The 25884-nt window shown below is 43.5% G+C and overlaps 1 protein-coding gene across 2 annotated transcripts; it reads left to right on the top strand.

Annotated features, from left to right (window-relative positions):
• Positions 1–35: 35 nt before the first annotated feature.
• Positions 36–24494, top strand: MBTPS1 (membrane bound transcription factor peptidase, site 1). 2 transcript variants are annotated; one of them, XM_017824470.1, is made up of 24 exons: positions 36–110; positions 1688–2177; positions 3258–3515; positions 3921–4124; positions 4501–4611; positions 5822–5931; positions 6305–6421; positions 7411–7478; positions 8070–8172; positions 8895–9046; positions 9975–10136; positions 10701–10845; positions 11903–12091; positions 12641–12813; positions 13451–13566; positions 15516–15672; positions 16518–16642; positions 17076–17153; positions 17778–17909; positions 18650–18790; positions 21089–21220; positions 21703–21829; positions 22523–22653; positions 23674–24494. In XM_017824470.1, the coding sequence occupies exons 2-24, from the start codon at positions 1991–1993 to the stop codon at positions 23868–23870; spliced, it is 3315 nt and encodes a 1104-aa protein (XP_017679959.1). In that variant the 5' UTR covers positions 36–110; positions 1688–1990; the 3' UTR covers positions 23871–24494. The 2 variants fall into 2 exon arrangements, with proteins under 2 accessions (XP_017679959.1, XP_017679960.1); XM_017824471.1 differs by lacking the exon at positions 17778–17909.
• Positions 24495–25884: the final 1390 nt, after the last annotated feature.

The raw sequence follows: 25884 nt of genomic DNA, 5'->3' as shown, positions 1-25884 counted from the left end.
CGGCTCCGCCCGGTGCCGGGCACTGCGCGTGCGCAGCGCGGGGCTCTCGCGAGAGCTCGGTGGTAAACAGCGCCCAAGATGGCGGCGGGCCGGGCGGCGGCGGCGGAGCGGTGAGAGCGGGACGGGAGGGGGCGGGGGCGCTGCGGCTCCCTCAGGGCTCGGGGGCGCGGGCGGGGCGGGCAGGCCCGGCCGCCCTTCCCGGGGCTCGCTGCCCCTCGTCTCGGGCTGCCTCGCCCGCCGGCTGTCAGTTCAGCTCCGCCCTGCCCGGGTCGGTGCCGGCCGCGCTCGCTGCTCTGCCCCGGCACCGGACACGGTAGCGTTGGGCTCGCCCGTTCGCCGGCGGGGCACCGGCACAGCTCCCGGTGCTGCTCCCCGCGGCCACGGCCGTGCCCCCCGAGGCTGTCCCAGCCCATCGCGGTCCCTGTGCCCGTCCCCTGCTCCGGGAAGAGCTGCGGCGAACCCCAAGCGCCGCTGTCGCGGGGCACGGGCAGGTGGGCAGGGGTGAGCCCCGTCCGGCCCCTCGCGAGGAGGGTGTTAAACAGGGAACTTGTGGGCGTGCTCTTCCTTTGCGCTCAGTTTCCATCGTACTTCAGCATCGTGCTCGCGTACAACCTGTTATCAGCCCTAAGCGTGTTTGCTCTGCTTATTTGTTTGGTTGTTTTATTTTATTGCCATAAGGGTTATAAGCGAGGGAAGTGATAAGGCTGGCAAAGCTCGGCCAAGACCAGCAGTCAGACTACTGTGCTGTAACTGTGTCGACTTTAGGGATGAAGGGGAAACTTTATAATCACAAGCTGTCCCCAGCCTGTCATGGTGTTGTCAGTCAAGGGAAAACTTAGTAATGCTAAATAAAGTTAAATAAAAATGAAGCAACAGCTGTCACATTCAGACTGGCTTCCTTCTGTGGCTGTGCTGTGAGGTCAGTCCATCATTCCCCTAAATAGTGTGAACCCCCTAATAAGGCTCCTCCTTTCCAGCCCTGGTCACAGCTGCAGTGTGCAGTTCTGCTCTGCTTCTCCGGTGGTGTGACAAACCAGGCATTAGTGTTTCTCTTTGCTTATCTCTTAATGGCCTTTAATCTAGCAGTTGCTGGTTAAGTGTTTGGAATGCAAAACAATACTAGCATTGCAATTTTTCCTGAGTGCATTCTGCACTTTGGAACGTCAGGGGAAGAGGCTGTCCTTCCAGGTGGGAAACACTTCCAACACGTTCCTTTAGCTTCACATTATTGCATTCTGTAATCAGCCCTTGTTTTCTCGGGTGCCCCTGTTTAGTAATGCATGTCCCAGCTCAAACAAATTTGAAAGACTTTTTTCATGCCCATTTTCAAGCACAGGGACTGCGAGTTTACCTCCTCTTCTGTCTCTTGTCCTTACCAGGCCTTGACATAGAGTTTGAATCTGATTTTTTCCTCTTTGCTTCCCTTACACAAAGTGTGGTTGAGTTTGTTGCTGTTGACTGTTCTGTTGTCAGATTAACACTCAAGTGTTCCACATCTGCTCTGGTCTGAGCAAGGGAGAGACTTGAGTGTTACTGAAAAATTATTAAATGACATGTGAACATTTTTCCTGATTATTTCTAAAATGAGCTACCGAGGGTGTCGTGTTTTGGGGGTTTTTTAGGTTTTCAGATTATACAGTTGCACAAACATCAATCTAATTATTTTCTATATTGCCCTGCCTTACAGGTTGGCTTGCAAGCAGCTTTGCTAATTCTAGGGAGTTAACTTTGCCATCAGAAATGGAATACAGGACTCAGCTACCACATCCTGAGTGACCAAATCGTTTAATACAAAATGGAGAAGAAGCGTAGAAAGAAATGAGCCTGTTTGTTAGGCTTGACCTGGAAAGACCATGAAATCTCCACGTATTCTGGACCCAGCTTTAAGAATATCCAGTTGATCAGCACAGCGAAAGCAACGTTTACTGAAACAAAAATGAACTAGTTTATAAAGAAGAAAATTGTGATTTGAATATATGGAATTTTTGGAATGAAACCATTTTCTTCCATGACCATGAAGTTTGCAAACATCTGGTTTGTTCTGGTTGTTCTTTTACTCTGTGGCAAAAAACACTTTGGTACCAGACTAGGGAATTCCTCTCAGGAGGCTCACATTTGTCCTGGATGTTCTCGCCTTACTCTGAAAGTGGAGTTCACCTCGACAGTCGTGGAGCATGGTAATAAAGAGTTAAGCAGTAAAAAAAATCCCTGTGAAGTTCAAGTGTATGGTACTGATTTGTGGTGTTGTGCAGTTGTAACATTCAGGGTTTCTGTAGAAGAATCATCTGCTAAATTCTCTATATTCAAAAAGAGAAACGCTTTTCCGAGGTTCTTTGTTTATCTGGATACCGTGTTCAAAGAACGGGAAGGGAGAGGGAAATAAAGAGGGTGTTAAAGGTGGAAATGGAGTGTGAAGGCTCAGGTGGGCAAGTTTGGTATGTTCAGTAGCTGTTTGTTTCGACCTGGTGCTGTGGTTGAGGTTCTTTTATGAAATGTAACTGCACGAGTGGGCCTCGAAAGAGTGACAAAGGCAGGAAGTCTCTGTGGGTTTGCTTAAGTTTGGAGGCGATAGTATGTGCATGGAAAAAGTGCAGATGATTGCACAGGGAGCAGGTGAAAGGCCAGGTGAGGCAGATGTGGCTGCTGAGATGGCAGGGGAAGCAGTGGGACACCTTGGCCCTGCCTGCCCTTGCTGCCTCAGGTCCCTGTGATGTCCCCATGGAGCTGAGCTCCAGGGAGGGTGACAGCAGTGACATTGCTGTGCCTGGGGAATGTGGGGGGTGTGCTGGGGCTGAGCCCACTCCCAAAGCACTGCTGCACATCAAGGACTGCACTGGTGGATTGGCTTCATTGTCTGAGCGTGTGATAGTTGGGAAAGTCAGTAATTTGCACTAAAACTCAGTACCATGCAGAGTCTTAAAGCTTACCTGTTAAACACACTGAATTGGCAGATAAGTTTGTACTGCTGGATGTAACAGTAAGTCTGTTCCCTCTCCCCTGCTCCTGCTACATCATTTCATCTTCCATGACACTTAAAATTCTACCTTCCTTTCAAAGGTTTTTATCACATCTTGCAGGTTTCCTGATGCAACACCCCCCCCCCATTATGTAGCAGAGAAATAAATTGCAGATTTCTAAAAGCAATTAAAAAGTGCCTCAAATTGTGGTTATTTGCTCTAAATAAAGAAAGAGTCAGACTTTGTGATGTGAATGCATGAGTAAGCTACCAGTTCTGATAAGTTGTGCTGTTGTTGCAGAGTACATTGTGGCTTTTAATGGATACTTCACAGCTAAAGCCAGAAGCAAATTTATTTCGAGCGCGCTAAAAAGTAGTGATATTGAGAACTGGAGGATTGTACCTCGCAACAACCCAGCCAGTGACTATCCCAGCGATTTTGAAGTCATTCAGATCCATGAGAAGCAGAAGGATGGAGTGCTCACACTGGAAGACCACCCGAACATCAAGCGTGTGACACCTCAGCGAAAGGTCTTCCGCTCGCTCAAGTATTTGGAGTGTAAGTGATTTTCTGTGATCAGAGATCCTGAGATCTGCTTTGGAAGTGTTCTCAGCCTTATTCCAAACCATCAGCGGAGCATCACAGAAATGAGAAGTGTCCTGCAGCTTTTCTTTAATTTACAGAAATCTGTTGTTTTGCTTAGAAAATTACCATGGTCCTGTCATAACCTTTGCCAAAGCATGGCAGTGGTTCTGTCTACAACATAGAAACACTTCCTTTGCAGCACTCAGTTACCTGAGACTATGGACCTCTGTGTCCCTAGCAGATAAACCAGAAGCTTTTACTGATTTTGATCAGAGAAAATGGATACTCAGTAGTAACAATATGATGTGTGTATTTGCATAAAAATCAAATCTTTTGCGTTTTTCCTCACACTGTTTTTTTTATCCTGATGCTGCATAGCTGATCCAATGCTGCACTGCAATGAAACCAGATGGACTCAGAAGTGGCAGTCATCCCGCCCCTTGAGGAGAGCAAGCCTCTCCTTAGGTTCTGGCTTCTGGCATGCAACAGGGAGACACTCCAGCAGGCGCCTGCTGAGGGCTATCCCTCGCCAGGTTGCTCAGACCCTGCAGGCAGATGTCCTCTGGCAGATGGGTTACACAGGTAGGCTTTTGCTTGTTGGCTTAGAACAATAACCTTGGAAAAACAAGTGAAGCCTAAGGAGAGGCTAACTGACTTCTGTGTGTTTATCTCTCATTGGGTGCCAGATCCGGAAAGACTGAGAAATAATTTGTTTTGAAATGCACTGTATATTTATGGAATGTTCATCTCTCTGTGTGTGTACTGTGTTTAGGAGAAGCTGGTCATATTTATGATCTTTGGCTGAACTTCTGAATTGGAATGGGAGTTTATTTAAGATCTGTAACTTACTGAGGTTGTAAATTGCATGCTACATTAAACAAAAGTTCTCTTTAACTTGATAGAATAAATTTACTATGGAGCTGAATCAGAAAAAGTAATAATGCTTTTCTATTAATAGGTGCTGGTGTGAGAGTAGCAGTGTTTGACACTGGCCTGAGTGAGAAACATCCACATTTCAAAAATGTAAAGGAGAGAACAAACTGGACTAATGAGAGAACCTTGGATGACGGTGAGTAACTGTGCAGTTTTCCAACTATTCCTGACCCTGGCGTGTTTTGCACTTGCTGCTGTGCTGCCAACATCTGTTCAAGCCTTATATTTTGAGATTTGAAGCTGAATTCTGCGGTGTCTCTAGCACTTTGTACTCAAACCAAGTTCAGCAAAGGGTATTAAGGTTCCAGGAGGGTGTTGCATAAATCTCCTTTGAATCATACGTGACACTCCTCATGGCTGTGGAAAAATGTCAGGGCAGGAAGATGTTGTGTAGGTGTAAATGCACTGTCACAGTAGGTGGCAGTGAGAGCAAAGCCCACAAGGCTGTTGGCTTTCCTACTCCTTTTTATGTTGCTGTTTCATACTTCTGGGGGAGAGCATTTACCTTCTTTACTGTGCAGTCCTAAACTGAGAAGACTTTTGGCACCTTCGTGGAAAGTTTTTCTGTTCTGTATAATTGAACTTTTTATTTTCCACAGTATGTTTATGTTCCTTTTTCAAATGTCGTCCCTAACCTGCCCTGACCGTGTGCTGTCACACATTATTAACTCCACACAGTCTGGGTCAGTGAGTCAGCTGGCAGTGTAATCTCTCTAGAGTTCAAGGCAGATGCTTATATTGCTGAGTCTGGTGTGCATCTCTGTAGTTTTATCATGTGTAGTATTTCTTTACATTGCAGCAACTGCTTTTGGTAGCTCTGTTCTGTGCCCACACGGTTGCTGCACAGGCAGACTTGGAGTACAAAAATATAATGTAGGCAGTCCAATAAAGCAAAAGCTAAATTACTTTTTTGAGGAGAGGGGAAAAAAAAGGTGTTTCCTTGTCTCATTGTTCATACTTAACAAAATACGGTTGTTGCAGAGTCGGGATAAAAATTCTTTAAGAAGTTGACATTAAACTGCATTGACTTTGTGAGTTGCATTTTCCAAAATACTGGTTTTCTCTCGTGATTCCATTGGTAGCAATCAGGAGTGGATGGACTGCAGAGTGTATCACTCAAGTTTCAGCAGCTGGTTTTCTGGCTACCCAGGGCTGCAAACTCTGTCCCCACTGAACCTGGTACCAAAATGCAATTCAAAAAGACTAGGAGTGAACCCAGTGTTTCTGGTTGGTTGTAAAGTCTGATAAATTGATGTGATTTTTGCTATAGGTGATGCTTAACACTATAAATCCTTGGCAATGTTTGTCTTCTAACATCTTATTTTATTTCCTTCTCCTGGTGATAGGTTTAGGCCATGGGACTTTTGTGGCAGGTGTGATAGCCAGCATGAGAGAATGCCAGGGATTTGCTCCAAATGCAGAACTGCACATTTTTAGAGTGTTCACCAATAATCAGGTAGCTATTTTACATGTGTTTCAATTTCTGCCTTTCCGGGTTAATGCTGTAATAATCCTTTGAGAATATTGCATGCACTTGTAAATGTAGACATGGATAAGTAGGAAGGATAGAGATATTTGTAAGAGACCTACCACAAGATTTCTTACAGTTTGCAAATCTGGTATATTTTTCAGAAATAGTATGTGGAAGTCTGATCTGTGTAGTGTGGGAGCAGTCACTCAAATGTACTGAGCACTAGAAATTTAGGGAGACCACTGTCACTTTTGTGCTTTATTCTGTTGTTGTCTCTGCTCTCTCTCTGCAGTCTGTATTGCCATGGAATCACTGGATTTTTTTAATGATAACTTTTTCCCCCTTTTTCTTTACATAGGTCTCATATACGTCTTGGTTTCTGGATGCCTTTAATTATGCAATTTTAAAGAAGATAGATGTGTTGAATCTAAGTATTGGTGGGCCAGACTTCATGGATCATCCATTTGTTGACAAAGTTAGTATGAGGAAATAAAGTGGTCCTGGTGTTTGAATCCCTCACACAAATGCTGGACTTGCAGAGCTGTTTGTTTGCATCTGGTCCTGCTGACAGTTTCCATGGAGGCTCATTTGATGAGAGAAATTTTGTACAGTGCACAGGCTTTTAGGAATATATTTAAGGAATGGATTAAAAAACCCCAAGCACAACCCAGATGTTCACAGAGCCATGGAAAATGCTCTTTTACAAAATGCTCTGTGTACTTCTAGGAAGTGACTCCCAGGCAGATAACTAAGAGGACTTTTAAAGAAGATGCTTAACTGAAATCCACCCTTCTTTGGGTTTTTTGCATCTCTGCATGGTTAATTTGTTTAATGGTAAAAAATATGTATAGTGTGAATTTAGTGAATTTCCTAAACCAGTTTGTTTAAGAGCAAATAGGTAAAAAGGTACAGGTAGTTGATTCAGCTGTGTGGCAAGATATTTGTTTCAGGTTAGGATGGAATTAGGTTTTTGTCTTTGTAAATGTCATGGTTCCCTGAATCGTTGGTCTGGCCTTCAAAAGCATTAAGTGGATAATTTAGTTTTTAAAAAAGGATACAGTCTTTCTTTGTAAAGGGTAATTAAGAGGTTTGAGGCATACAAATTCTTCCTTGTTTTTTTTATGATAACCTGCATTGAAATGTGGTTTGACAGTGACTTCACTGTACTCCCCAGAGTACTACTGGAGGGGATTCATAATCACTGCTCGGCTTTGGCATCTGTCCTACTTTGTTATGGACAGGAGTTTTTCTTTGGTGTAATATAAAAGGGTTCTGTCAGCAGTGTCACATAATCTTAAGTAAGTTTGGAGCTTAATACTGGATATACTGGATGTATTTTGTGAGTCTGAGTAAGAAAGAGGTGTTGGACTAATCCTTCACTTCTCAGGCCCCATGGAGTATTTGTTTTTTAGAAAAGACTCTTTTTTGGTGGCAGAGCCTTATGGTGAACGTTATTTTTTGTAGGTTTGGGAACTGACTGCTAACAATGTCATCATGGTCTCTGCTATTGGCAATGATGGCCCTTTATATGGGTGAGTTTCAGTGACCACTTCAGAGAAAACCAAGCATGTTGTTACGTGGTTTTGGAAGTAGTTGTGCTTGCTCAGGAAGTTTTCTCTCCTTTTTTTTCTGTGATCTGTTTATAGAAAGTGACTCAAACTCTTTTCAGTATCCTTATTGCTTGCATTTTGTGAAGTACTTAGCTAAATATTTTTCATTGAAACAGTGGAAAGTCAGTAAAAGAAGAATGGCAGTGCTTCCAGCTGACATTTTTCTGTTAGTATGAGCAGACTGACCTTGGACTAAAGGGATACAGAAGGGATCAAGCCACAACAATTTGTGGTATATTTCTAAAATGAATGCCTAAAAGGGGATTTTGTTTTGTCTTCAGGGTGTGTGGTTTGGTGGTTACTGAGTTAGTGACTGCCTGCTAAGTTGCTCTCACTTTTAAAGTATAACTGTATCTGTTAAGGCCAAAATTTGTTTCTGTGGAGATTAAAAAGAGTATCTGACAAAAATCTGGTGGCAGCGTGTCTGTCACCAAGATAAACTTACTACTGTGTCTTGGGTTTTGGGTGTTGGTTTGTTGGGTTTTTTTGTTCCTATCTCCCAACTTGTTGTAGGACTCTCAATAATCCTGCTGACCAGATGGATGTGATTGGAGTCGGTGGCATTGACTTTGAAGACAATATAGCTCGCTTTTCATCTCGGGGAATGACCACTTGGGTAAGACACTCTGGCCAGCCACACTTGCACTCAAAATAAGGGCCTTGGAAAGGCAGCCTTTTTCCAAGGGGTAATCCTGTGCAGATGGGACGTGCTGGAGCACCAATGAGGAAAGATTTCGTGAGAGATCAGAGTATTAGAGACTGTAAGTCTTTAAGCAAGAAACTTAATGTTCTTTTCAGGGTGTCTCCTTATTAATCCTGACCACTACGGACATTTTTGGTAAATTTCTAAAATATCCAGTTCCTTCTGATTGATGGTGAGGACTTGTCTGTGGGGTTAAATCTGCAAACATGAAGGCCTGGCCTTGTCCTTTAGTTTAAAAATCCTGGGATTTCCAGATGCTACATGTAACATTGCACTTACTTACCTGTAGAACTGAGGTCATGGTTGCTGCACACGTGATTTCAGATGAGCTTGCACTGTGATTCTGATGGAGGGGAATATCACATGGTTTTGTTTGTGGAGCCAGGTGGTGGCCAGGTTCTCCTTTTGTCAGTGCTTTCATGCTTAGATACTGATCAGCAGTAACGCTGAAATGTTGAGAACTTCTCATGAACAGCCTGAGTCTTTCTTTAGGTTGCTATTCCGTGGTGCTGAACCTCAGCTAATTTAGGTGATAATTTTACTTCTGAATGACCTGCAGTTACTTTAAGTGCCCAGATGAAGCAACCAGTGTTCATTATGCATTAGGGCAGTAACCCATCTGTTTTCTTTCCCAGGAGCTGCCTGGAGGTTACGGGAGAGTGAAGCCTGATATTGTCACCTATGGCTCTGGGGTGAGAGGCTCTGGCATGAAGGGTGGCTGCCGCTCTCTCTCTGGGACCAGCGTGGCATCTCCCGTGGTGGCAGGTGCTGTCACTCTGTTAGTGAGGTGAGTCCTAAATAAGAACCTCTAAGAAGATAGCAATCAGGAGGGTCATAAAGGAATTCACTGAGTAAAACCAAATTGTGTTTAGATGTAGGAAAACAAACTTGAACTGTTAGATCACTCTTTTTCTGCCTGACACATTACCTTGTCTGGCTACCTCTAAGTTTCCTGGGAGAAACTTGAGAACTGTTTTGTATAATAGATAACTGGAAAGAATAGTACTATAAAACAATTTAGTCCCATTTTTTAGTCATCTGGAATTGCTGAGCTTATATTAATTGTGTTATAGAAGAGCAGGTGCTCAAAGTAGGCACCTGTAGCAGATAATTATCTGCACACTTTTGAATTTTATAGGATGTAGGGTTTTATGGCTTTTACCCAGTTGCATAAGTCAGCTGTTGCAGATGAAAGAACTTGGAGGTGAGAATGGCAGGTGTGTCCTCCATGTTTGCCATAGCTACCTAAGGATGAAACAAACCTTTTTTGGAGAAACATGCTAAAAATTCAAAGTCCTCATTGCATTTCCCCTGTAAAATGGTGCATTTTTCTTTGAACAACAAAGCTATTTTCTCCCCTTGGAAGACAGAGTATTTTATTTAGCATATAAAGATATTACCCTGATTGTAATGACTGCGGGTCATGGAGCACACTGTAAGGAGAAAAAAATCATGTATTACGCTATAAGGAGAAAAAAATCATGTATTACTAGTTTTTAAGAGAAATACATCAGAAACTTGTCGCTGTTCTACCTCTGAATCAGTGAGAAATTTGAGCAATAATAGACCAATATGAACAGAAGATGTTACAACAAACTGATTTTTTGGATTGGATTTTCTTTAAATCAAATGGCTGTTAAGGCAGAACATTAAACAAGGCTGGCTAAAAACTAGAGTAAAGGCCACCTAATGGGATTTATTGTTTCCTCCTTCAGCACAGTCCAGAGGCGTGAGCTGGTGAACCCCGCGAGCATGAAGCAGGCACTCATTGCGTCAGCACGGAGGCTGCCTGGAGTCAACATGTTTGAACAAGGACATGGCAAATTGGATCTTCTGAGAGCTTATCAGATCCTCAACAGCTACAAACCGCAGGCCAGGTTAATTTTAATCCTTAATTAATCAGTGGTGCACTGTAATGTGTTCTGTTCTTCCGAGAGCAGGCGGTGCAGGTGTCACTCTGTTGAGCAATCTGTGCTTGGGCAACAGCAAGGACTTGCACAGATCTTACATAATCCTGAGGCACGAATTTGGAGAAGGGAATGGATGAAAAGTCTAAAGTATTTTCTGTCTAAGTTATAGCAGTGTAGGGGATGCTTTATTTTCTCTTATAGCCTTAGAAGTTATGAGTAATGTAACTTTGAACACAGTGGAGAAGTACTTAAGTTTTAACTTTTGAGGATAAGAACATTCTCCCTGTGCTGAAAAGTTTGGTTTTTTGTGTGTGAAAATCTTTTCACAAAACTTAAAATGTAGAAAAAAAGAGAGGGAGGGAAGAAGATTTTGGGGCAGATTTGGGAAGTGAGGTGAGAGCTTGATAGAGCTCTGTGACTTGCATGGTTTATCTGTAATTTTTTCATAGTTGGTTATATGCAGTTGCATGTTCTTCTTCTGCCTATTGATTTTTTTTCTCTTTAAATTTTCCCTCCTCCTTCCTGCTGTAGTTTGAGTCCAAGCTATATTGACTTGACTGAATGCCCCTACATGTGGCCCTATTGTTCTCAGCCCATCTATTATGGAGGGATGCCAACTATTGTTAATGTTACAATCCTCAATGGTATGGGAGTCACTGGGAGAATCGTAGACAAGGTAAGTGTTAACATTCTTCCAAGTTCTCACTGTTAATGTTGCTAAAAGCTCCCCAGAAAATACTCCTTTAGCTATGCATTTCCTAGAACAAATGTCACTGCTGAGAGCAAGAGATGCAGTGTTTGATTAAAGGGTGCACCCAGATGGGTACATTTGTAAACATGGGCTGTCCACAAGTGTTCAGGCAATGCACTGGTTTCAGAGGTGTGTAGCCTTTTATCTTTGTAAAACCAGTTTGAATTGAGATGGACTTAGAGATTTCTTTGTATTCTCTAATAGCATTTAAAATCTTTTGGATAGACTTTCCTCTTTTTTTTTTTTTTTTTTTTTTGGTCTGGAGCATTAATGATCTTAATAAAGAATCCTGACACTGTAAATCATGCCTCTTCCATGGGTCAGAGTGACCTGACTGTATGGACTTAACCAAGCTCTGCTGCAAAACCTGTTCTTTCACACCAGTGATGTTGAGCATGTTCGTTGGGTAGGGAGGATTTTAATTAAGTTTAAATGTAGAATAGATTTGGGAATTGAGACAAGTTAAATAAGGCACCTGTTGGATAATTCTAGCCTATGTAAATGAGCCCAATTTCCACATTTAAGGGTGAATCCAAGGGTGTGTGTTGGATTCAAGCTCACATTAAAGGGTGTTGAAGCTCTTGCCCGAGATCGTTACAGCTCACCCACAGCTGCTGTAATTTGGGGTCTGTTGCACTGTTAGCTCTCTTTACTGAAAGGAAATTCTGTGTCCTGACCAATAAACCTTTGCACAGGACCTCAGAACACTGAAGCATGTTCACTTGGGCAGTGTCCTGTTCAGGTAACTCCTCACAGTCCTGCCTCTGAAAAGCCTGTGGTCTGGGTCATTGGGCTGTCACAATTAGGTGATTCACTGACACAGTGCCAGCCTTTTGAGCTTTGTGGGCATTTTTAGATTTGACATAACCTTCAGAAGAGCTAATGTTTGTTACTTCTTTGTGCAGAGGAAGAGGGCTCTGTGTGTGGAAATTGGGGACTGCAAATGCTGTGTTACCAACGCTGTGTGTTCTCCATTCCACAGCCAGACTGGCAGCCCTATCTGCCCCAGAACGGGGATAACATTGAGGTGGCTTTCTCCTACTCCCCTGTGCTGTGGCCCTGGTCTGGGTACTTGGCAATTTCCATCTCTGTAGCAAAGAAAGCAGCATCTTGGGAAGGCATTGCTCAGGGTCACGTTATGATCACAGTGTCATCCCCTGCAGAAAATGAAGTAAGTTCTGTGTGTTTTGGGTTTTCTGGGTTAAGAAATGTTTAAACTGCATCCAGACATACAAATACCTTATTTTTAAGGGTTTGCTCTGGTCCTGTCATTTGAAGCATAAGTTAAATTGGGGTCGGGAAATTGAAGAGTACAAATAGTGATCTTTATAGTTGAGAGCAGGATTAACTGCAAAGTGGATATAATTGGAAATCAGAAAACTTCTCCTTGAGGCTGACTTCATAATTTTACTTGTTTATTGTGAATTTTTATGTGTTTTGGAAAAGATTACTCAAATATGTTTCTTCTAGAACCACATTTAATTGTTCCTGAGAAGCTTCTAAGGTTTTGAACAATTGAACCAAATCACAAAGTTGTAACATACGTTAAGTATTTTACATTCTGAGCATAAATATAAACTGTTGAGTGCAGAGAAAAGTACTGTGGTGACTCGAGGCAAAAGTCACCTCTTTGTCTCTAGAGCTGGTACTGGTGACTAAAGGTAGATTTGGTCCCTCCATTTCTCTGGTGTTTCACACTGTGGTTGGTTCTGTCCCTCAGTCCAAGAACAGTGCAGAGCAGACCTCAACAGTGAAGCTCCCAATAAAGGTGAAGATCATTCCCACCCCCCCTCGCAGCAAGAGAGTCCTCTGGGATCAGTACCACAACCTGCGCTACCCCCCAGGATACTTCCCCAGGGACAACTTGAGGATGAAGAATGATCCCTTAGATTGGTATCTGTCTCAGGTTCTATTAAATCAGTATTTCTTGATGTGTTAATGCTGTGGGATAACTTTACTGAATGCCAGAGAGCTCTGGCCTTTTTCGGTGTGGCATGGGATTACCTCTTCTAAGAAATCCATGGAAAGCACTTGGACTCTGTATGCTTTTGGTGCAGGATTGTTTTTTGTGCTTTATGGTTTTATTCACATGAAATGAAAAGCTTTTAAAATGCACATTTAAGATACTAAGATTTTTGTTTCACTTTTCTGCCCTAATTTCTCCCAGGAAGTTAAGGGAGGCACTTTGTTAACTGCTTCAGCACTCACTTATCAAACAAACATGAGAATTTAAAAGTCTGAATCCCAAAGAACAGACCCCTTGTCTGTTGAGGGAGACTTGGCTGAAGCAGGGAAAGGCTTGGTTGAGCTGTTACCTTTGGTAGATGGAGGGGGAAGCATCTGTAGGAAGAATCATGCAGCAGGGTCTCAGTGAGGATTGCTTGGGGCAGTGACCAGGACACAGGCTTTTGGAAAGCTGCTTGGAGCATGTACATACAGCAGGTGGACAGGATTTCAGGAAATCAGAAAGGTGGAAATCAGATTTCTGCATGCCAGATTGAAGTGTCTTCAACACTCTTTTCTTTCCAAGGAATGGTGACCATATCCACACAAACTTCAGGGACATGTACCAGCACCTGAGGAGCATGGGCTACTTTGTGGAGGTTCTTGGTTCCCCGTTTACATGTTTTGATGCCAGTCAGTATGGTAAGCATGAGTTAATTGCCTTGCTCTCCATACTGTTAACTTCTTCCTAAAGCAGCCTGGATTTTGGAAGACCTGAAGTGTTGTGGGTGTGCAAATAAAAATTCTCATGGTAGTAGAAAAATACTATGACAGTGAGTGTATTTATTATTTATGTGCTGATACGTTGTTATGTCAAGTGTTGCTGGAGAAGCTTGCTTGGCAGTCCAGGGGAGTTACTGCAGTTCCCTGTCCTTAGCATGAAAAAAGGAGAGGGAAAGCCCACCTCTGAGTGGCTTAAAAGTCCCTCTGTGTTCAGTCCCACAAAGTCAGAACTGTCTTTGCCAAAAGATTTTGGCACTGTCAAAATGCAGCATGACCTGTTTAGCAGCCTAAAATCTAAAGTGTCCATCCTGGTTCTTTTTTTCTGTTCAGTGATCTTTGGTTAGATGAAACAGTGGGGAAAGTATTCATCCAACCATATGTGATAGCAAAGCAGAGGGGGGCTTGTTTCTGTGTTCTTCAGGAAGGAAATTTGATAGACTGGACAGGGAGGGGATGAACCAAGCTGTCTGTGCTGCCTTCTGCTCCCATGTGCCCCTCTGTTTAACCATGGTGTGCTCCAACAAGACCCCTTCTCTTTTGGGCTGCAGTGTTCTTCACTGCACTGTAAAGTCAGAGTGCATTCTCCTGACAGTTTTCCAGTGCTTGAACTGTTGTCAGTAGTAATCTTTTGTTTATCTTGGTCCTTCAGTGTATATCTCACTATTGCTTTTTGAGTTCAGTGGATGTGCAACTGGACACATAAATGGCAGCCCTTAAAAAAGTAGCAAAACAGTTTTTCTTCTGAGACCACTAATTTTATAGTTGATAGAGAGCATCATTAGGGAACTTCTCTCTCCTCTGATTCACCACTATGTTGTACCTCATTTGATGAGTAGTTTTTTGGACTTCCAGAATTTCCAGAACTTCCTCAAAAAGTGGGAGGAGGAAAACTCAGTGATCTGTGGTCCATCTGCCACTTCTCCCAAGGTTGTACTGTTGCACACCTGGGTGAGAGTGCACTCTGTCCCATCATCCATGTCATTAGCATGGTTTCTACATGATCTTTATCAGAAGGCTTTCCAAACACAGACTGCCTGGACCTGTGGAATTGGCTTGGTTGCAAGGGACTGTGAGACATGGAGCCAGTGTCAGTGGTTTATCAGGTTGCTCAGGGTGTCATCCTGTCAAGATTTGCATTGTCTCTGAGGGTGGGAATTTCACCACCTCTGTGGGCAGTCAGGAAGCCAAGAAGCAGAATGGCTTGGTATTTAGAAGCAGTCTAAAAGCATAAGCACATTTTCAGGGAATAAAAATATGTTTTTCTGGTAGTGTTTTTTCAGTGATGAAGAGAAGGTTGTGCTTGCATGTTCACAGGAGTGGAGAGGATTATATGCAAGTGGCAGTGACACTTTAGTCAGGTCTCCTAAAATGCAGCTGTAGTTTTCAAGGTGTGAGTCAAACCACACTTCAGTGTGATTGCTGTCTCCCTGGCTGCCAATCTGAGTGGTGAGTGGAGTACCTTTTAGAGTAGTGGCAGTGAAAAGCTTCTAACCATGGTGCATCTACATTAACACTTCAGTTTGGATCAGTGGTGAATCCCCCACAGTTTGGGTGAGACCAAACTGCAGAATACACACCTGACATACACAGCCATTTGGTTCATGAGACCACAGAAGCATGAGTCATAAGTAACACCCTGAAAGCTTACTATGATACCAAAATGATTTTTGGATACATTTATAAACAAAAAAATGTCTTATATTTTCCATCCTTAAATGTGACTTCATTAGGTGAGCTGCCAGAGCAGGGTACACAGACCAGATATTGCCAAAATGTGCACTTGTGTTGACTCCTGCCTGGGGTGTGTGAACAGTGATAACATTGTAGGGAACAGCCTGGTGAGCTCCTGTTTCTGCCTTTACACACAGGGACTTTGCTGATGGTGGACAGTGAGGAAGAGTATTTTCCTGAAGAGATCACCAAGCTGAGGAGGGACGTTGATAATGGACTTTCACTGATAGTCTTTAGTGACTGGTACAACACATCTGTGATGAGAAAAGTCAAGTTTTATGACGAAAACACAAGGTACTGATTTATTTCCCAGTTCCTCAGGAAATAAAATGCCACAGAACTGCCATTTTATGCAGTTATACCCGAAAAATCCCAGATGTGATATGCTGTACTTAGCACTTGGATGCTGCCCATAAGAAGTGATTACCTGAAGAGCAAAACTGACCTTAAGCTGCAGCTTAATGAACATAGCTATTTTATTATGATTGCAAAGGCCCCTTTGGTAATGTAATCTTCTAAAGCCTAGAAGAACATTTACAATGAAAAGAAATAAGAAATGGGGGAGTGGGAAACAAGAAAAATGGACGTGTTTTCACATTAGGGGAGCAGAATAGAAAGAAAATGTGCATTGCAAGCAGCATAACCAGGTTGTGCACCTGTTACTGAAATTATTCCAGGTATCATATAAAGAAAAAATACTTCAGTATCCCCAGTGAGTAACTGCTGTAGTTGCCAGGCTGTTCTGTGTTACTGTTGAACTAGAGAGATCTGTTCTGCAGTTTGTGAGCAAGTGACATTTTGCTTCATTAGAAAAATGAGAAGCAGGTAAAATGACTGTTGGTTTTGCCTCAGCTTACCAAACAAAGAGCATGAGACTGAATTCCTTCTAATAAATTGAAGTTTTCCATGCAACTGAAATGCACTGAGAACTTTACATCAGTATTACTTAACTTTTGCCCAAAGGCACTGGTGTCAAAGAGAGACAGCTGCTCACACACCTCTGGACTTAAATAAGGCTTTGAAATGTAGTTTATATCTAAGTGACTTTGAAAAAGTCTGTGTGCAGAAGACACGTGACTTTTGGTTATCCAAGTATATTCTGTGTATTAGTAAACAGTGTTACACTGTAATTTTTACAGGCAGTGGTGGATGCCTGATACTGGAGGTGCTAATATCCCAGCTCTCAATGATCTGCTTTCTGTCTGGAACATGGCCTTTAGTGATGGGCTGTATGAAGGAGATTTTACCATGGCAAGTCATGAAAGTGAGTACTGGAGTCCATTGCCTGCACAGGCTACAGTGGGTTGTTTGGAAAACAGTTTTCTGAAGGTGTGAGTTGGGTGGGAGTGAAGGGAACCACTCAAATTCAGTGACAAGAGGCTCATAAGATGCTTAAATAATTAATTCTTTTGTAGACGTTTTCGTAGTATTTGATTAAAATTTTCAGTTTAAAAAAAGATAATGCCAGTCTCCTAAATGGAAAGATTTGAAAACAGTGTGTAAAGGTGAGCCTGCAAAAGCTGTGCTGAGAAGTGCCTCGTCTGCAAATACACACATTGGTCAAAGTATGCAAATTCATGCACATAAATGTGCAACGTTTTCTTCTGGGAATGTTTTCTTCTGGGCTTGTTTTATGGTGGGAGGGGAGAGAGTGTTGTTTTTGGTCTAAACTGCAATTTTATGGTGATGTCTTTCAGTGAATTATGCATCAGGGTGCAGTATTGCAAAGTTTCCAGAAGATGGCATTGTCATTGCACAGACTTTTAAGGATCAAGGTATGAGCTTCTTGTCTTTTCTCTGTGTTTTAGGTAGAACTTTGGAGTCGGTGCACAAGCAAAGTTGCAAAGTCTAAAGGTCTAGAAACAGTGAGTGTAAAACCCCATGGACAGGGTCAGTGTTTTTTTATTTTGCCTAAAACATGTAGTTCATGCCCAACAGGCAGCTGCAACATGACTCTGTATACAGTTGTTCTGTAGTACAGCACCCCAGTGTATATATTCAGTTTATTGTGATTGCTGTGCGTGAACACATCCACATGGACATGTTGTGCATCTCTGAAGGGGATGTGTTGTAATTGTGTCACTTGCTCATGTTTGTCACGAATTTCAAGTGCTACTGAAATACGTCCCCTAGTCACTGCCATAGTGAGCATGAGTGTTGTGGTAGCTGTGGTGACCTAAGGGTATAAGTAAGGAAAATTTCAGTAGACAAAATGTCAGCAGCTGGACTCTTGTAAGGGACAATATTATGCATATTGGAGGCCTGTGGTCTCAGACTTCAGTGATCTGTGCATATCTGTTCTCTTTACTTCTATCATAATGTCTTGTGAGGTGGAAATTCAGAACTGTAATGGCAGCAAGCAGTTTAAAAAAACCATCTTGTATTTGCTGAGCCTTTAGGAAGTGCTGTGCAGGAGCAGAGGAGCAGAACTGCAGGTCAAGCTGGTGTCTGTGGGTGTGCAGGGTTTGAGTGTGAGAGCAGAAGCACCTGCAGAGCTTCTCATACAACTCAGCAGCTGCCAGAGAAGATCAGTGAGTTCATCATATTTTTGACATCTGATGTGCAGTGGAGGTGATCACCTAGTGGAGAAACTTTCTGGAACAGTAAGGAGATCATCATGTGAGCCTTTTGGAGGAAAGAAAATATCCCTGTATGCTGATGACTTAGGTATTTCCTTGTGTGAGAGAGAGGAAGGCAGAGTGTCAGTTTGACAAGTAGCCTGATAGACCTGCTTTTTCTCTTGAATCCTTTTCATTGCATTTCATGAAGCTGAAGAGCTCTCTGGTTTGCTTCTGGTGTCTAAACACAGTGTCTCAAGCAAAGGGCATAAATTTCAGATGCAAATTTGAAATTTATCGGTCTTTATTTTTTGAAATGGGTGTTAGAGGTGGGAAACCTTTAACCTAAAGTCAGCTTTCTGTAGAATTCTGCAGAAGGGCTGAAACAACAGAAATAGCAGAACATTTTGGCTTTAAACCTTTTGCTGAGGATACTAGAATTTTTAATCTAAGCTTGTTCAAGATAATCCAAACCATGAGGTCTTTTCTTCTTCTCCACCAAAGAAAGAAAAAATTTATTATCAGTAGGAAACTTTACAGCCAGGGTCCTGAAGCAGTTTCATTTTTATCATAACATCATGGGGGCTTTGAAAACTTTTCTGTAAAGGCATGTGCCACAGTGTGGGGCAGAGCTGCCTTTGCCAGTTTGCAGTGGAGGGTAAGTTGATATTGATGCTCTGCAGGCTATGGAATTTATTTGTGCTTTGCTCTAGGTCTTGAAGTTTTAAAACAGGAGACTGCTGTCATTGAAAATGTCCCTATCCTGGGGCTTTACCAAGTTCCCTCTGAAGGCGGTGGCAGGATTGTCCTGTACGGAGACTCCAACTGCCTGGATGACAGCCATCGACAGAAAGGTGGGGAAGCCTTGTTGTCTTAAACTGACAGCTGTCCGGGGGGGGTTTTACAGCTCCATCAGAAAGAGCTGGGGTTTGGGGACTCTAAATACTCCTTCCTGGGGATTAATCTCAGTTCTGCAGAGCTCTGCTGGGACGCCGGAAGGTTCAGTTAAACAAAAGAGCGCCCCACGTTCAATGGCCCTCTGGTAGGTGGGACTCTTTCTCCCCCACACCATATTTTTCTGTTCCACAAGCTTTGGAGGCTGGTTTTGGGATGGTGTTTTTTGCAAGGAGGGGTTGATTGGGGGTTTTTTTGCTTCTTTGGGGTGCTTTTGTTTATAGAAAGCACAAACACATGCTTGATTTGAGCTGTGAAGGGGCCATTAGAGGATCCCTTCACTTGTTCCCTAGTTACATTTCCAGAATATTTATATGGAACAATGCATTTTATCTTCTGAGTTTGCTCATCAGCCTGCCTTGTTCCCTTTGCAACGTTTCCTGTGAGGATTTGTGGTGATGTTCAACATTTCAGTTGTGCATTACTATTTTCTGTTTATTCTGCTTTGACACAAACCAGCTGCTGAAAATGTGTCAGAAAGTAGGAATTCCCATTTGTGTTGTCAAAGTGTTTGTTTGCAGCTCCAGGTAGCAAGTGTGTGAGGGGGGTGTGTGTGGTTTCTGTGAGTCCCAGAGAAGCCATGCTCTTTGCCTACACACTGTGGGTGATTTTTGTAAAACATTTTTTTTTCTAGCACTTTGTCTGATCTCACTTTTCAAGTTTTTAAGAGGTTGCTTGGGTGTCTCATAACATGTAAAGCACAAGCTGGTAGAACTGTGGCTTGAGGGGACAAAGATAATCCAATATGCAAAGTCTTTCTGCATTTCCACTGAACAGAACTAGATTTTCCTTTTGTGATCAAAAGTACATCTATAATTTTTTAAGCTTTTGTCACTGATATTTTAAAATATTAGGTTATGCAATCCATCCCTTGCCTAATTTATTTAAGTTTAAAGGAAGTTACTGCCTGAGGGAGCTCTCCCATCTGTAGCTCATATCTTTCTCTCCACACATTTTGGGGTTTTTTAAAAGTTCTCCAGTTTCTCCTTATCTGTCTTTGAATTGCTTCCTGTGAGTTGCCCTAACACCTGCCTAGCAGTGCCTTAGTGCTTGCTTTAGGTTATTGAAAGCACAAAGCATAGGAGAAGATACATAGCTTTAAATTAAGTAATAGAAAATAACTCTCTGTGACCTCTCAAATGCCATCAAATTCAGTGTGACCTCTGAAGCCAGAAAAAGTGGAAGGCTTTAAAGAAATCCTTTAAAATTAGCTTTTAAATTGTGAACCAGGAGCTATGTCTCCTGCAGAGACATCGGTGGCTTTAACTGAGGTAAATTCCTAACATTTGTGAATATAAATCCTTAAAATCTGATTGACCTCTTTAAAAAATCAAAGGTGAGGGTTTAAGGGACACCAGGATTATGAAGATTAATTCCCATTCCCAGCCAAGTGTTCCCAGGGGGAGAAATTCTGAGAAAAATAGTTTGCTGTGTGGTGGAAATAGCTAATAGGGCACAGTCCTCCTCCTGCAAAGGGAAGTCTTAGAGAGTTGTGGTGTTAACTGGCTGGAGTGCTTGTTTGTTAGGAGGAGCTCTGGATTAAGGTAGCAGAGTTCAGGAGAGAATCAAAACCAGGGATCACGTGCTGTTGAAGTGCAAAGGAAAACCATGATCCAAGTGTCTTGTAGCATTGATTCCCAGGCTGGCCTGTACCACAGCTGCTGTGGGTACTGCTTGTGCTTTGCCTGGGTGTACCCAGAACGTTTCCCCTTTGTTTATTTATTTTTTAAGCTTGCGGAAGCAAATGAGTCATAGCCTTGCACTGAAAACACCACCTTGTTCTTACTTTTCAAGGTATTTATTTTGTCCTTTAGAAAAAGTAGTTAGTTCTCCATTTTACTTTTAAAAATGATACCACACTGAAAAACCTCGTGATTTTTGTCAGGACTTGGACGACCTTGCACAACCTGGAATTCCTCTATTTGAGACCTGCTGTTTTATGTCCTGCTCCCCAAAGGAGCCTGGTTTGGTACAAAAGAAAAGATATTTTAGGGCTGACGAGATTAATTTTGTTTTTGGGGATAGTGTGTGGGAAGTTGGATCTTTCTGAAAGATGAGGCCTAGAACTTCAGGAGAAAAGCAAGAGCCAGAAAAACAGATTGTACTTCTGAGTGTCATTGGAGCCTTCTTAACAGAAAGATAAGCCATTTTAAACGTGGCATAATGCATGTCTTGTTTTGGGGCTGTGAAATCCACAGATTGCTTCTGGCTGCTGGATTCCCTCCTGCAGTACACGTCCTACGGGGTGATGCCACCCAGCCTCAGCCATTCCGAGAACAGGCAGCGCCCGCCGTCGGGAGCAGGACACTCCCTCCCTGAGAGGATGGAAGGTGAGAGCCTTCATCACCCAGCAGAGCCCTCGGCTGAGGGACTGGCAGGGTAGGAAGTCTGGGGCAGACCCCAGTAAGGGCAGTTTGTTGTGAGCTCTGCTATGGTCTGTTGTTTTACTAGAAGAGAGCACTTACTGTGAGGTTTTGTCGTGATGTAGTTGTGGTTAGACTAAACAAAGTGTTCTGTTCTTACAGATGGAATATTTAGATGCCTGGTTCTGCTAGGGAGCATTCTAGTTACTGGCTACAGAGCAGTTATAAAGGATTCAGTCTTATCTCACGTGCTGCCAGCAAAACTTGGGTTACCTGCTATGGCAGGTGCAGACTCGAACTGTTTTGTAAGGTACCCTTTGGTTAATTCTCCCTGAGATGTAGCTGTGAGTCACAGTCACTAAGCAGCACTGTTTGGCCTGGGGTGAATGTTGGTAACTCTCATCCTGCCTGTGTTTGGTAACCCAGCCTCTCTCTGCTGTGAGTTGCAGGTAACCATTTGCATCGATACTCAAAGGTGCTCGAGGCTCACTTGGGAGACCCTAAACCCCGGTCCCTTCCTGCTTGTCCTCACCTGTCCTGGGCCAAGCCACAGCCTTTGAATGAAACTGCCCCCAGGTTAGTGTACATCTTTCTTACACAAGAAGTCTCATTTTCGAGTTCAGCTGAAAAATTGTTTCTTCCATCTGCTTTTGAAAGGGACAACTGGAATGCCTTTCCTAGAGAACTACCAGATTGCAAAGAGGAAATAATCATAAATGCCTCTTCAGTGAATAATTGTGACTCACCTAATAGCTACACTGTGAAACTGGCATTTTAAAAATAGCTTCACCAGTCACTGTTGTGATTGAATGATCCCAGCTCTGAGTGAACAGTGTTGCCCAAGCCCATCATCACTGTGTGCCTTTGAAATTTCTGAACCAGCTTCTTGGACAGCTCTCCCAGTGCTGCTTCTGTCATGTCATTTGTCAGCCACTCGAAGGAACGTGTGTTAGCACACAGCCCTTACCTGTCTGCTGAGCTGGTCATGGGTCCTCTTGGTAGTCTGTGTGCAAGAAAGAGAGTTGTTAGTAAATAGTTGCTCATCTGGGTTGTGTCCCTGTGGTGTCTGAGTTTAGGTTTGGAGACCTGCAAACTGCAGAACCTAAAGAATGGAGCAGATTGTCATCTGGGTCCAAACTAGTGAATTAGACATAGCTTTCAACTGTCACTTTCTGTATGTGACAGAATTTCTATATGAATTCTCTTGCTAGAGAATTCCTTGCATTACCAGTAAGTGGGCAGACACCTCTGTCTTTAAATTTTTTCTAGCAACCTCTGGAAACATCAAAAATTACTGTCAATTGACCTGGATAAAGTGGCACTGCCCAGTTTTCGACAGAACCGACCCCAAGTGAGACCATTGTCCCCTGGAGAAAGTGGAGCATGGGACATTCCTGGAGGTAAATACTGAAAACTTTGAAAATTGCTGGTTTGCTTGTGCTTTTTGTATAAGTTCTGAAAAATAACCCAAAACCCAGCACAGCCATATGAGAGGCCACTGTTGATTTTCAGTTGCAAAAAACACACAAGTAAATGTATGGCTGTGTTAGAAAAGGCTGACAGATGTGAACTCTTTTTGCATATGAAGAGTTTATTCAATACAGAGCGTCATGACATGCTGGGAGGAGGAGTGTGGTGGGTGCATTTTGTGTAGTTGAGATTTGTTTTGGCACTGCTCAGACTGACAGGTGTCAGCAGCAGCCCCTGTCCTTGGGAGCTGTGGCCACATACCCACTGCTAATTAAAGTTCCTTCTGTGAGTGCCCAAAAGCAGAGTCCAGAAGCGTTTGTTGGATTGGTGCCTTGGGCAAGTTATTACACTGGCAAATCATGGCGAGGACTCAAACCAGCTTTCAGTCTAATGGTGGGCTGCTCTCCTACACAAGCTTGGCACTGAAGACCCAGCTGGAAGCAGTTTGAAAGCCTCATACGGACTCTTTTCCCAGTTTGAGCTGCTAGACCAAAGGACACCTGTAAAAATGAAGAGTTTGTTTCTACAGCTCATTCTCACTGTGTCCATCCCCAGTGTCTGGAGCAAGCATGAAATGACTTTCCTTGTTCCACCAGGATTGGAATTGCAGCAATTACTTGCTAGTAAGATTATGGTCAAGCATCTGCATCTCTCTTCTAGTGCAGAACAGAAGATTGTTGTTACAGGGGAAATCTGGGTTATACTTTCATGTGCCCAGATAGATCAAGGTGGAAGTGCTGGTGCTTTTCTGTAGCGTTAGCATCCTGTCTTATTTTCACTAATCGGTCTGCAGCTGTTAATCTCTCTGTCTGAAGTGTAATCTGATTAATGGCTGCCTGCTCTTTGAACAAGAGTTACCGTCGGGTGGTTTAGGCAGGTGGCATTAGCAGCACACAGACATCGGAGCTCACGTGGTGAGGACTTGCCTCCAGCCCTCTTTGCCTTTGCAGGTATAATGCCCGGCCGGTACAACCAGGACGTGGGACAGACTATTCCGGTCTTCGCCTTCCTCGGTGCCATGGTGGTCCTGGCGTTCTTTGTGGTGCAGATCAACAAAGCCAAGAGCAGGCCAAAGAGACGGAAACCGCGAGTGAAGCGACCGCAGCTAATGCAGCAGGTTCATCCACCAAAGACACCTTCTGTGTGACAGCTCTGCCTCGCCAAAGATGAGCTCCTTTCACCGGCGGCTTTCCTGGCGATGGATCGCTCCCGGTGAAGGTGCAGCAAAGGCAGCACTGATGGGTCTAGTGACGTGCACCTGACATCATCTCATAGTCTTTGGCTTCTGGAGAGAAAACGAAAGGACCTCATTTGATCATCTGTACATAAAACTGCAGCTTTAAGCAGCTGAAGCCACCAAAGACTTGAATACTGTTTAAATGGCTGCTTAGTCACTACATATCCCAAGAGGGAGAAAATGGACCTTTTTTTTAAGCTGACCAAACTAAAATTTATTTGTTTAGAGGCTATTTTCTATATTTATTGTTGGGGAGGGCGGGGGAAAAGTCACTTTAAGGACCTCTGCTAAGGAAAAACAAGTGCATTTTTTTGGATGGGATGCAATTTTCTAGAACGGTATTACGCTGAAGAGTATAACGTGCACCATTAAATAAGGGAGGGGGCAAGAGAAACCAGTATAAATCAGTGAGGCATACTCCTGCAGTTTATTTTTATAAAGCCAACTACCATGATGTTTTGTAATTTTTGGTCATGATTTCACCGTTGTTGGTGAAGCAGATTTTCAATAAATATGTTATCTATATGAAGCAAAGACAATGTGCTAAGTGGCTCTTCTTTCCACTGGCAGTCACAGAGAGCAAGTTGTTGAGTAGAGGAGATATTCATGTCTCCCCTCTTCCCACCATATCTTTATCCTTACCGGCAGCATCCCAAGCTGCAAACTTTCCTTTGGATCACCAGCTGGGCAGTTGTACAAACGGTGCTTGGCCTGAGTGAGCACGAGGTTCTGGAAACCTTCAAAACACAGAAGCTTGTGGTGAGAAGAGTGCTCCCAAAGAGCTGAAGAAAAAACTGTCCTGGGGATGGCACCTGCCAGCACAGTGTGGTGTGTCACAGAGCCAGAAACCCGGTGTCCTTTGGTTGGTCCTGCCTGAAAGCCTGTGACTTGTCATTGACTTCAGTAAGTTGCCCCTGTCCATGCACTGCTGGTTAATGTTGCCATCGCTGAGATAGCTTCTCTCTTTTGTAGCAAAGCTGTGAGGTTTTCCCTGCCAACTGCTGCTATCACTGCTCCACATGAGCACCTTTTCCCAGGAGGAGCCAGGAGCTGGTGTCTGCTTCTGTTGGTCAACAGAATCACAACTTGGGCAGGTAAGTGCTCTGCACTGGTGAAGGGTCCTGGGTGAGCTCTTGGGCAGCCCTGGGCACAGCTGGAGAAAGAGAAGGTGACAGGGACAGCCCTTCTGGGTGGTCTGACTGCACCCATCCTGTTAGGGCTTACGATCCTGGATGGTGGTGCTGGGCCTTGGAAAGGGCACTGCAGGAGAGAACATTCCTCCATGTAAGCTGGGACAAGCCTTTCAAGGGGTGGCTGTGGATAGGGTTTGCCAGTGCATGAGTATCCTGCAAAAAGGATTTGGAAAAACCCATTTTCCCTAACCTGGAGAGTGGTGGGTTTTTCCAGCATGTCTCTTCTGAAGATGAGGATGCACTCGGTGCAGGAAGAGTCAGAGTCCTGTTGCTATGCCAGAGAAGGCACTGAGCTTTTGCATTGGAACCATTAGTTAGAAGCTCATTAGGGCTGAGGAGATGGTCCCAAGGTTGGGCTGCTTGTGCCATTCCAATGGGATTGGAGCCCGTTGCTCCTCTGTCTTCAAACATGGCCCTATGATGGCAAGGGAGAGGTTTTCACCATCACAGCTGTGGCATTGGGGTCTCTCGTAGGGCCAACCAGCAGCAGCTCTGCAAGTCATCCTGGTTACAAAAGATCTCTCAGTAAAGGTGTGAAATCTCAAGGGCCAGACCTCAGAAAGGGTTGCGGTAGCAAAGTGTAATTGTGGCTGGTGTTTTTATTTGTCCAAAACGAGGACTGTCCATTTGTATTTTTGTACCTTTCACAGTCTTCAAAGACAATAATGTGGAAAACATACCAACAGCCCCTTTTCCACCTTGCAAGAGGACACAGCAGCAGGTAAAGCTGC

Source organism: Lepidothrix coronata, unplaced genomic scaffold, assembly GCF_001604755.1.
Source record: "Lepidothrix coronata isolate B3197 unplaced genomic scaffold, Lepidothrix_coronata-1.0 Scaffold110, whole genome shotgun sequence".
In the NCBI taxonomy this organism is placed as follows: domain Eukaryota; kingdom Metazoa; phylum Chordata; class Aves; order Passeriformes; family Pipridae; genus Lepidothrix; species Lepidothrix coronata.
This window is presented reverse-complemented; position numbering and strand designations above follow the sequence as displayed.

Coding starts and splice junctions, on each gene's coding strand:
- MBTPS1 (XM_017824470.1), top strand. CDS start 1,991: ATGAAACCATTTTCTTCCATGACCATGAAGTTTGCAAACATCTGGTTT. Junction 10,137..10,700: donor AGCTACAAACCGCAGGCCAG/GTTAATTTTAAT, acceptor TTCCTGCTGTAG/TTTGAGTCCAAGCTATATTG. Junction 12,814..13,450: donor AAGAATGATCCCTTAGATTG/GTATCTGTCTCA, acceptor TTTCTTTCCAAG/GAATGGTGACCATATCCACA.